Source organism: Zonotrichia leucophrys, chromosome 14, assembly GCF_028769735.1.
Source record: "Zonotrichia leucophrys gambelii isolate GWCS_2022_RI chromosome 14, RI_Zleu_2.0, whole genome shotgun sequence".
Lineage (NCBI taxonomy): Eukaryota > Metazoa > Chordata > Aves > Passeriformes > Passerellidae > Zonotrichia > Zonotrichia leucophrys.
Genome location: NC_088184.1, coordinates 1,875,855 through 1,888,088, shown reverse-complemented (window position 1 = coordinate 1,888,088; position 12,234 = coordinate 1,875,855). Strand labels below are relative to the sequence as shown.

Below are 12,234 nucleotides of genomic sequence, written 5' to 3'. Positions count from 1 at the left end.
CTCCCACCCCCCTTTCCCCTCCAGAGAATGTCTTTTTGGGATCTGTTTCAGCCCTGACCCGTGCCAGGGTGTGAGGGAAAGCTGCTGGCAGGCTCAGGGCTTGCCCTGAATTCCCTCAGGGATCCCACCTCAAACAAGCCCAGTGGATGTTCTGTCCTGCTGAATCCATCTGGGGTGTGCTGCAGACATGGAGCATCCCTCAGGATGGAGAGGAGAGGCCCAGAGCTTCCTTTTCCTTTTCTAAACAGGGAATTCACAGCTGGGGAATCCTTCACCTCCCTGGGAAACTTCCCCTGCCAAGGCTTTGTGTGTGAGCTGGGATGTGGAGCTGTCACTGCTGGAGCTCAGGGTCATTTGCTGGGCTGAGCTCAGTGCACCAAAGCAAGGAAACTCTTTTTGTGCAGTGAGGGCCCCATGGCACGGCAGGGCGGGCTCTGAACCGCTGGGTTTGCAGCTGGAGCAGCCTGGGGTGGGCTGGGGATGCTGCAGGGAGTCCCTGTGGGGCTGCCGAGGTGCCAGGGGACCTCCCCTCCTTGTCCCCACCTGCCCCATGTCCTTTTCCAGGAGGAATCCCCTGCTCTGGTCAGGGCCCTGGCACAGGAGGGACAGAGCCCCCTTGGCAGGTGCCACCCCCTGTCACAGACACATTTGATGAAAAATCCTTGTGCCAGGACTTTTTCTCCTGAGAAGCTGAGAGACCTCAGAAATGAAATATAAACAATAATTATCTGCTGCTGTGGGATGTGGCAGGTGCATCTTTGATTTGGTCTCATGTGAATTGTTTCTACTTGATGACCAATCCCAGTCCAGCTGTGTTGGGACTCTGCTCAGTCACAAGATTTTATCATCACTCTTTTCCTTTCAAGCCTTCTGATGAAATCCTTTTTTTCTATTCTTCAGTATAGTTTTAATATATAAATCTATAATATATAATATCTTAATAATATATATAATATATAATATATAATATATAATATATAATATATAATATATAATAATATAATATCTATAATATATAATATATAATATATATTATATAATATATATAATATATTATATATTATATTTTATATATTATATATTACATATTATTAATATATAAAAGAAATATATTAATATAAAATAATTATAAAATAAATATATATTTTATATATAATTTAATATATTATTTTTATATAATATATATTTTTATATAAATAATAATTATAAAATATATTTATAATACATAAATATATAATATATAAAATATGTATGATATATTTATATATAAAATATATTTAAATATATATTTATAATAATATATATAAATGTATAAATATATACAATAAATATATAATAAAATAATAATAATTAGCCTTTTGAAACATGGAGTCAAGATTCTCATCTCTTTCTTGTCTTGGGGACCCTCAAACACCCCCACAAGCCCCAGCTGTGCTGCTGCTGCTGTGTCTGTGCTGAGCTCCAGGCAGCCTGGCTGCCTTCAAGCAGTTTAAAGCTCTCACTTTCCAGCAGGATTTAAGTCAGCTACTTAACCCACCTCATCCTCTTTCACTCTTTAATGCTCTGTGTTTCAGCTGCTCGGGCTCCAGGCAGGGTTTGTGAGCAGCCACAGACACACACAGGAAGCAAACCCTTTATTTGAAGTATTTTTGCTGGCCAAAAGCAGGATTGTGGCTTCTGTCTCGTGGTTTGAGCTCGGTGTTCAGCTTGGTGGAGTGTTCCTGTTTGGTGCTGTGCCATAGGAGAGTGCTGGGAGCTGCTGTGCTCAGGATTCAGCTGAAACCTCAAATCTGGGAGCTCAGAGCTGCTCACATTTACTGCAGGCACCTAAAGCAGTTTGAGCCTCAGTGCTGTGGTTTTCCCAGCTGCCTGATGAGGTGCTGGGTTTAGCCCAGTCATCAAAATGAACAAATGAAGAAAACAATCCCAGGCTGCTCCCAGCCCTGCCCAGCCTGGCCTTGGGCACTGCCAGGGATCCAGGGTGGGCACCCTGTGCCAGGGCCTGCCCACCCTCCCAGGGAACAATTCCCAATTCCCAATATCCCATCCATCCCTGCCCTCTGGCAGTGGGAGCCATTCCCTGTGTCCTGTCCCTCCATCCCTTGTCCCCAGTCCCTCTGCAGCTCTCCTGGAGCCCCTTCAGGCCCTGGCAGGGGCTCTGAGGTGTCCCTGGAGCTTCTCCTCTCCAGGTGAGCACCCCCAGCTCTGCCAGCCTGGCTCCAGGGCAGAGGGGCTCCACCTCCATTGCTGGGTGAGAGGAGCAGTCCAGGCACAGCAAATATTCTTGTTTTCTGTCTGTGGGTTCTTTGAAGTGTCAGCAGCCACTCACCTCAGCCTGGGGTGGTTTCTCAACTGGTAATGGTGATTTTAAGCCTGGCCAGCAAATCCAGGCAGGTTTGGATCAGCACATACTGATCCAGCCTCTTCACTGTGTGCCTTTTGTTGTTTGCATCCACGATGTCTGGGTTGAGAAGTTTTCAGAACCGTTTCCCCTCATTTCCCCCTGCCCACAGCCCAAATTAAATACATTTCTATTGTTTCTCTTTTGCATAGAGCAGATACCTCTCTGTGTGTCCTGCTGAGCTCTGGTGGGTGAGGTGCCCTGCTCTGCCTCTGGCACCAGGGTCTGAAGCCCCCTGTGGTCCTGAGGAGCTGAAAACCACAGAAACTGTAATTTAGAGTGTGTCATGCTAATCCCTTATAGGCTTATCAAGTCTGATTAAATGTCACTTGCCCTTCTGTTATCTCTGTACACAGATAACAAATTAAGTGACAGCTTCATCCAGGCAGCTGCCAGATGCATTAACTGGAGCTGACACATTCCTACGAGTTGTTTTTATTAGTCTCAAATACCTTTGTTTAACATACAAGAAACCTGACTCAGCCAAGATGATGAGTGCCATGTGAGTTTAGGAGGTCTGTCTGCCAAAAAAGAGTGCTCTAGAAAACTGGAGAAGGTGTTTGTGTTGTCTTCTCCTATTCACTGAATCTCAGGTGAGCTTGGAAAGAGCTCTGAGATCATTGAGCCCTGAGGCTGCCAGAGCTCCAGGAGAGCTTGGACAATGATCTCAGGGATGCCCAGGGTGGGATTGTTGGGAGTCTGTGCAGGGCTTGGACTGCATGATCCCTGTGAGACCCTTCCCACTCAGGATATTCTGATTCCATGTTTTATGGTCTCAGCCCTGTGGGTTCCTCCATGCCAGCAGAATTTTAGCTGTTCCTGTGGGAATGTGGGATGACCAAAGCACGTGGAGCCGTGGGTGAGCAGCTCTGAGTGTGCTCTAGATGTGATTTTCCTATAGAAACACATAGCTGGCTTTCAGAAAACCTAAAATAGCTCAAACCACTCCCCAGAGCTGCTGCAGGGTGAGCAGGGCAGCTCTGAGCTCCCTGGGCTGAGTCTCCTGTGAGACCTGTGTGAAAGGAGAGCTTTGGTGATTCACCAGCTCCTTCCCCAAAACAAACTGAAACCCCAAACTGAAACTGCACTAATGCAGCCCTGGAGACTCCCTCCTGTGCATGAGGAAGAGGAGGAGGAGGAAGATGTGTGTGGCAGGTGAGGGCGGGTCTGCAGTATGGAGCTCACCTCTCTCACCCCACCAGCTCCCTCCTGGGATTGTTCCTCAGCTGCAAAAATAGACAAAGGTGCCTCAAAAGCTCTTAAAACGAGGATAAATGTCTGGTTGAGTTTGAGAAGCATCTGGTGACAAGGATTTTCTGCTCATGGCAGAAGGAAGGAACCAAATGCACCTTTTGGAGACCCCTTGGGCCCTGTGGTTCTGCCCTTTTCCCATTGTCTTTGAACAGCCCAGAGCATCCTCAGAGTGCCCCTTGCTGCAGCACCCCCATCCCAGCCCTGGCCTGATGTGATTCCCCTCCCCCCCAGGCATTGTCTAATTGGGAAAATGTTTCAATTATACGGCCTAAATTTGTAACATGGAGCAGTTCATTATCACCAAATCCCCTTAATTGGGCCCTCCTACCAGGCAGCCTATTACAGAGTTTCCCAATTAAGACAGGACCTCTTTAAAACCCATAAAAATAAACAAATCCCTGGCAAAGCAGGTCCATGTTACAGGAGACACTGCCTGAAATGCTGCTTCAAGGCTAAACAATACTTTCAACACCAACCAAGTCCTAATTAACCCCTTTGTTCTGATTACTTATGTTCCCTTCAAGGAGAGCAGGCACAGTTTGGGGTTAGCTCAAGAAATTCACTGTTATTTTCTGAAATCTTTCTGATAAACAGGAAAAGGTTGGTTGCAAGGTGTTTGTGTGCTGGGAGCTGCTGTTTCCTGCAATGATTCCATAGGTAACTCTGGTTTTTTTGGTTGCAGGTAAAGGACCTAACAAAATACCTGGATCCCAGTGGGTTGGGAGTTATCAGCTTTGAAGATTTCCATCGGGGCATCAGAGCCATCAGAAATGGAGGTGAGTGTCCTGCTGTGCTCTGAGTGAGGATGGGAACTGGCCAAATTTAACACCATGGATGAGCTGAGAAGATTGTTCAAAGAGAAGGAAAACCACAGGGAAAACCATCTGGGTTTGGTTTTCTGAGTTCCTGCTCTGTGCTGGGTGGAGGGGAAGGTGGAGAGGTTGGGGGCATTTAATAGGGGTTGAAAAAGGTGGTACAGCAGTTGTGGTGGTGGTAGTTCTGTGTTTTGTTGTTAATCAGGAAAGTTTCTTCCTACAAAGAAACATCACTGGGAAATCATTTCCTTCTGGTTTGGTGTCTGTCACCTGTGGTTTTGGAGGTTCTTGCTCTGGTGGAGTGGCTGCCATGCTGCTGGAGGTGTCTGTGAGCTGCTGGCTGTGACATCTTCCCATCACTGGCACTGAGAATGGAATGGTTTGGGTTGGAAGGGCCTTAACTCTCATCTCATACCATCCATGGGCAGGGCATCTTCCACTGGAATGGGAATTACCTTGCATTTACCAATTTACTGATGAATTTACCAATTCATTTATAACCTTCACTCCAAGTGTTTGGAGGATCAACATGCTCAGATGGTTTTTAGCAAGCAGCACATGAAACCAGAGCTTTGAACTCCCTGGCTGGGGTCAGGATGATCTTCCAGCAGGCAATGCCAATCCCCACCTGGCTCCTGAGGGATTCCTGCAAGTGCTTCCAGAGCAGAAGCTTGGTGAAGTGTGAAGTATCTTTCTGGCTGGTTGCCATTTGAACCCCTTTACTGCAGAAAAGGGTTTTTTTTTTTCAGTTGTTTTTTCAGTTTGGGATTTCTCTCAGAGTGTCAGAGGGTCATTTTGGGCCAGGCAGGGTGTGAGAAATCTGGGAATCTCTTTCTGAGCAGCTGGAGTTCTGAATGTGCAAATGTGAATTCTCATCCTTGCACAACAGTCAGCTCTGCTCAGAGATGCTTATCTGGGATTCCAGCCCTGCCCATGGACTGTGCTGCAAGGGTGGCAAAGAACCATCCTTGCCTTACAAACTGTGCTGTTCCAGGAGTAAAAACCCCTCAAAGCAAAGGTTTCTCCTGTTCTTCTGTCAGTTTTCCATCCTTCCTCTTTCTCACACGTTCCACCCCCACTTTATTTATTTGTTTGTTTGTTTGTTTATTTATTTATTTACTGCAAGGGTGGGCAGGCCCTGGCACAGGGTGCCCAGAGCATGATTTGGGTTGGATGTCCCTGGATCCCTGGCAGTGCCCAAGGCCAGGTTGGACAGGGATTGGAGCAGCCTGGGACTAATGGAAGGTGTTGGAGTTGGAATGGGATTGAAAAATTACCCAAAATGGAGTAAGGGGTGCCCAAATACTGCAAAAATGCAGCTGCAGAAAAGGTGATTGTGGGACTGGGACCCTCAAGACCCTGGGCTCTCTTAGTTAGAACCCTGGAAACACAGAATATCCTGAGCTGGGAAGGACTGAGGGCAGCACCCAGTCCCACTCCTGCCCTGCACAGACCCCCCAACAATCCCACCCTGGCAGTGCTGTCCAAACCCTTGGAGCTTTGAGCTCCCTTCCCACCCAAACCCCTCCAGGATGATTTGAGCTGCAGTGTTTTATGGCAGCTCCCAAGTTTCCTGAGCAATTCCCAGCTGCCAGGAAGCAGGAGGAGCTGCAGCACACTATTAATTTGTAATAAATTGCCATTGGAGTAGAGCATTTGTGAAAGGCCAGGCTCGTGTTTCTCCTCAATAATTCATCACTTTGGTGTTGTGTTCTATTAATTGAATGGGAAAAGCAGATCCAGGCAAAGCTTTTAGGGGCTCTATTTATTAAATTTGAAAGAGATTGATATGTGTTTATTACAGTGGTTAGGAAGGGCTGAGCTCTCTAACAACACATGGCATTAAATGGTTATAAAAGAAGCCCAGGGCAGGGAGCAGAGCAGGTTCTTTTTTTCCCAACTGAGCATTGCTCACATTGAAGCCACCTGAAGGATTTGCTGCTGTTTTTTAGACAGTCAATATTGACTATCCCTTTGTAACCAAAGCAGAGGTCATGCTGCTGCTGGGTGTGCCTTTTAACAAGGTTTATTAATTAGCTGGGCCTATTTTTAGTCAGGGAATGCTCTGCTGGATTTCTTGGCGCTCTGAAATTCTTGGGTCAGTTATAGAAGAGAGAGATGGTGTCAGCTGGGACCTTTTGGTGAAGTCCTCACCTTTTGGTGGCTGTGTTAATGCAGGGTTTATTTTTGAGGATGTCCCACTCTTCTCTGCCTCTCTTCTGTCTGGGAGGAGATTTCCTGGGATTTGCTTGGAGTCTGACAAACTGAAGGTGCAGTTACAAACCCAGCCTAATTTCCTCTGTCAGCTGCATTTCTCACAACTGCTTCATGTCCACTTGGCCTTTCCATGCAGGATGCTGAGCTGTCTGTCTGTCCCTGTGCCAGGGCCTGTCCCACTGCCCTCCAGCCCTCACACAAAGCCCCAGGGCCAGCTCTGTGTCTGCCTGGCCAGGTGATGCTGACTGAGAGGGGACAGAGCAGAGGAATTGGGATTTGGGGCTTTAAGGAGAGGTTTTAGGCACTCCTGGCTGCCTCCTGCCCTCCCACAGTGAGGGTGGGATGGGAAAGCCTGGTTCTCCTGGATGTGGATTTTTGTAGGTTCTCATGGGTGTAGTTTTTTTAGTCTCAGGTGTAGATTTGTAGCTCTCAAGGATGTGGATTTTTGTAGGTTCTCATGGATGTAGGTTCTCATGAATATAGGTTTTTGTAGGTTCTCATGGGTGTAGTTTTTGTAGTTTCATGGATGTAATTGTAGTTTTTATGGATGTAGTTTTTTGTAGGTTCTCATGGTGTAGTTTTGTAGGTTCTCATGGTTAGATTGTAGTTTAGGGTGTAGTTTTTGTAGGTTCTCATGGGTGTAGTTTTTTGTAGGTTCTCATGGATGTAGGTTCTCATGGATGTAGTTTTTTGTAGGTTCTCATGGATGTAGATTTTTGTAGGTTCTCATGGATGTAGTTTTTTGTAGGTTCTCATGGATGTAGTTTTTTGTAGGTTCTCATGGATATAGATTTTTGTAGGTTCTCATGGATGTAGTTTTTATAGGTTCTCATGGATGTAGTTTTATGATTAGATTTTGTAGGTTCTATGATGTAGATTTGTAGGTTTCTGATGTAGGTTCTCATGGATGTAGTTTTTGTAGGTTCTCATGGATGTAGTTTTTGTAGGTTTTTATGGATGTAGTTTTTTGTAGGTTCTCATGGATGTAGGGGTTTTGTTATGCCTGCAGTGTGGATGGCCAGGGAGTGCTTCCAGAATAATTTCCCAGTAAATTTCCCAGTAAATTTGGGTAAATCACCCAAATACCAGTAAATCCAGAGGGTTTCCCTGCTCTGGGAGGTGCTGAGCTCTGTTCTCAGCCCTGGGGCTGTGGGGACGGGCTCAGCTCCCCATGGTCTCTGTTCCTGCTCGTGGCTGCTGGGTCCCCTTGTCCTTCCCTGCTGATTATTTATGTTCCCTTCAAGGAGAACAGACACAGTTTTTGGTCAGCTACAGAAATTCTCTGTTATTTTTTCAAATCTTTCTGAATAAAGAGGAAAAAGTTGGTTGCAAGGTATTTCTGTGCTGGGAGCTGCTGTTTCCTGCAAGGATTCCATAGGTAACTCTGCTGGTTTTGGTTGCATTTTAAGGACTTAGACAGCCTTACAAAAAAGATGAAAGAATAGGCCAGGAAACATTTGTAGTGTATTGTAATCAGGAAATAGTTGGCTTCTGATTGTGATGGTGTGAATTATAACATCTGTGTTGTCTCAGCCTTCACATGAGACTAAAAATGGAATAAAAGTTTTTCCAATGCCTCTCAACATTTTAAATTTAAAAAATTAAAATTTTAAAATTTGTAATTTTTAATTTTTTAAATTTTTTTAACAGAATAAAAATTTTTAAATGCCTCTCAGCATTTTAAATTTTTTTAAAATGCCCCATCTCTGTGTCAGGAGAAGGCTTAGTGTGACCGAATCCCCTTGTCCTTCCCTGCTACTCAGGGAGTGGCTTGCCTGCTTTTCCAATCTGTGCTATTATAAGCAGAAGAAAATTATTTCTTAATTATAATACATTATAAGCATTTCTTGGTCTGGCTTTGGCTTGGTACACTATACTGTAAATGTCTTAAAGCTAATCATTTAAAATGGCTTACTACAATGTATCTTTTATAGTTCTGTTTCTCTAAAGTATCTAGTTTTATTTGTAAGGTTATTTTTGAAACTTGTTTCTAGTTCTATTTCTCTCTTAATAATGTCTGTCTTATTCTATGGCATTTCTAGGATAGTATTTTTTATTTCAAGGTTTGTATACAGATGTATGCTGTGTGAGCTTTCTGTCAGGCTTTGAGAATTCTCCACAAATTAATTTCCCACATTTCCCTCTTTTTCTTGAATGGCAAAAAATATTTCCCACAACCATCAGTGAGATGCAAGGGAAAAGAAACAGAAGGGGCCAGAGTGAGTCCCTGCATCCTCACAGTGAGGAGCTGCAGCTCCTGGAGGATCTCCTCAGGGAGAAACAGGAGCCAGGGGTCACATCCCAGCCCCTTGGAAAGCTCAGCCTGGCTGGAAGGAGCCTGTTTGTGGGCAAGGAGCTGCCCTGGGATGGGCAGTGAGGTTCCAGGGGCTGGAATCACAAACTGAGGAGCTGCCCTGGGATGGGCAGTGAGGTTCCAGGGGCTGGAATCACAAACTGAGGAGCTGCCCTGGGATGGGACAGTGACATTCCAGGGGGCTGGAATCACAAACTGAGGTGCCTGGAGCAAAGGGCAGCCCTGGGATGGGGCAGTGAGGTTCCAGGGGCTGGAATCACAAACTGAGGAGCAGCCCTGGGATGGGCAGTGAGGTTCCAGGGGCTGGAATCACAAATTGAGATACCTGGAGCAAGGAGCAGCTCTGGGATGGGACAGTGACATTCCAGGGGCTGGAATCACAAACTGAGGTGCCTGGAGCAAGGAGCAGCTCTGGGATGGAGCAGTGACATTCCAGGGGGCTGGAATCACAAACTGATTGATGAGTTGTGACAATGAGATGTCTGGAGCAAGGAGCTGCCCTGGGATGGGCAGTGAGGTTCCAGGGGCTGGAATCACAAACTGAGGTGCCTGGAGCAAGGAGCAGCTCTGGGATGGGACATTGAGGTTCCAGGGGGCTGGAATCACAAACTGAGGTGCCTGGAGCAAGGAGCAGCCCTGGGATGGGCAGTGACATTCCAGGGGCTGGAATCACAAATTGAGGTGCCTGGAACAAGGAGCAGCCCTGGGATGGGCAGTGAGGTTCCAGGGGCTGGAATCACAAACTGAGGTGCCTGGAGCAAGGAGCAGCTCTGCTCCTCTGGGTCCTGGCTGCAGGAGCAGCTGGAGGAGGAGTTTTGGTGGCAAACAGCATCAGGCACAGCTGGCACACAGCCAGGCCTGTGCTCACCCACAGAGCCCTTCCCTTGTCCAGGTATTGAAACCCTCAAAGCTTCAGACACCTGGTGTTCTGCAGGGGCCTCTCTGAACATCTCTGTGCTCACACTGCAGCTCACAAGGGTGAGGAGCAACTTGTGTCACGCACACACATCCTAGGAGCTGAAACATCTGGAACATCTGGCTTGCAGGGAAGGGGCTGTGGGAGGTGCACACAGGGCACTGCTGGAGGTGGCACTTTGGGGACCCCTGTGCCAGGCAGGGAAAGGGGCACTCGTGGAGCTGCCAGCCTCACCCAGCCCCTCTGCCTTGGCTTCTGATCCCTGAACAAAGGGGCCCCTGTGCACTGAGAACAGACAGTGCATCCACGGAGGGATGGATGTGTCCAGGAGCTCAGGGAGGGCCCCAGGATGGAAATAGTCACAGCTCTTTTTTTATTATTGTTTATTTTTTAAATGCTTCAACTAAAAGCCTGTTGGATTTGGGGAGATGGAAAATCCAGCTCAAGAGCCAACACCCAAACCTGGAAACTCTAAGAGAGTTCCTGTTTGCAAGGAGGGAGACCTGGGAGACCCCTGGCAGTGCCAGCTTTGGAGAAGCTGGGTCACAAATCCACTGTGCCAAGGGAAAGACACTCCAGGGGCTGAGTAAGAGGAGCAGGAGGAGCACCTTCAGCTCCCCAGAGGCACTTCCAGAGGCTGGCTGGAGGGAACAGCCTGGAGCTGGGAAGCTGGAGCAGGCAGGGCAGGATGCTGAGGAGCAAATCCAGGGCTGGGGGGTCAAGCTGTGGCTCTGCCTGAGTGGGAGCACCACACTGTTCCCAACTGGAACTGCAGAGCCTTTGTGGGGCTGCAGCTCTCCAATCCTCATCCCAGGAGCATCCCTGGGGGGACCTCAGGGGGCATTTCCAGAGTTTCTGCTCTGTGATCTTGGAGCATCCCTGGGAGGATCTCAGGGGCATTTCCAGAATTGCTGCTCTCCTATCCTGGAGCATCCCTGGGAGGAATCTCAGGGGACATTTTCAAGGTTTCTTCTCTCCAGTCTTGGGAGCATCCATGGGAGGATCTCAGAGGGCATTTCCAGAATTTCTGCTCTCCTATCTTGGAGCATCCCTGGGAGGATCTCAGGGGGCATTTCCAGGGTTTCCACTCTCCAATCTTGGAGCATCCCTGGGAGGATCTCAGGGGCATTCCCAGAGTTTCTGCTCTCTGATCCTGCAGCATCCCTGGGAGGATCTATGGGGTGTTCCCAGGGTTTCTGCTCCCCAAACCTTGGGAGGATCTCAGGGGCATTTCCAGGGTTTTTGCTCTCCAGTCCCCATCCCAGGAGCATCCCTGGGAAGATCTCAGGGGGTGTTCCCAGGGTTTCTGCTCTGTGATCCTGGAGTATCCCTGGGAGGATCTCAGACGGCATTTCCAGGGTTTCCACTCTCCAATCTTGGAGTATCCATGGGAGGATCTCAGAGGTGTTCCCAGAGTTTCTGCTCTCCTATCCTGGAGCATCCCTGGAAGGATCTCAGAGGGCATTCCCAGGGTTTCTGCTCTCCAACATTCCATGGGAAAGATTCTCCCCCTGGGAGGATCTCAGAGGTGTTCCCAGGGTTTCTGCTCTCCTATCCTGGAGCATCCCTGGGAGGATCTCAGGGGGCATTTCCAGAGTTTCTGCTCTGTGATCTTGGAGCATTCCTGGGAGGATCTCAGAGGGCATTTCCAGAATTTCTGCTCTCCAATCTTGGAGCATCCATGGGAGGATCTCAGAGGGCATTTCCAGAATTTCTGCTCTCCTGTCCTGGAGCATCCATGGGAGGATCTCGGGGGGTGTTCCCTGCTCCCCAAACCTTGGGAAGATCCCTGGGAGAATCTCAGAGAGCATTCCCAGGGTTTCTGCAGCCCTGTCCAGAAAGGTTGGTGAGCTCCTGGCAGCTGAGTGTCAGCTGGGAATTTTCTGAGAGGAAAGGCCACATGCAGCCCTTCTCTGAATGAAGGATGTGAGTGTTGTACCTTGTGGGAAAAACAGTAAAGGTAAGAAGAGACAGAACCCAATCCACCAATTTTTAGGCATTTTTCAAATAACACACAGATGAAACTGAAAGAAAATCCCCCTGTTTTAATTAGAAGCCCTGAGCTTCTCACCTTTACTATTGTTCCCACAACACCTTAAGGGCTTAGAGCCAGGAGGGAGCTGCACATCAGCTCCCAAGCCCAGATCCACAGAGCTGTCCCACGTGCAGGCTGTGTGCCACATTCCCTGCTCACCCTGCCCTGGCTGTGACAGTGCTCAGGTGTCCCCTCAGAGCCCAGCGTGCCCAGAAGCCACTCAGAGGCACTGCAGGCAGCACGTGGTGGCACAGGCTGGCTGCCCTGGTGACCTGGATCCTG

General features: G+C 47.9%; 1 protein-coding gene across 4 annotated transcripts in view; it reads left to right on the top strand.

The window, feature by feature from the left end:
- The window catches only part of RAB11FIP3 (RAB11 family interacting protein 3), an 86,961-nt gene that overhangs the window by 18,121 nt on the left and 56,606 nt on the right, over positions 1-12,234 (top strand). For all 4 annotated transcript variants that reach the window (XM_064725465.1, XM_064725466.1, XM_064725464.1 and 1 more), the window contains exon 2: positions 4,338-4,431. In XM_064725465.1, coding sequence (XP_064581535.1) covers positions 4,338-4,431 — 94 coding nt within the window. The remainder of the gene's footprint in view (positions 1-4,337; positions 4,432-12,234) is intronic.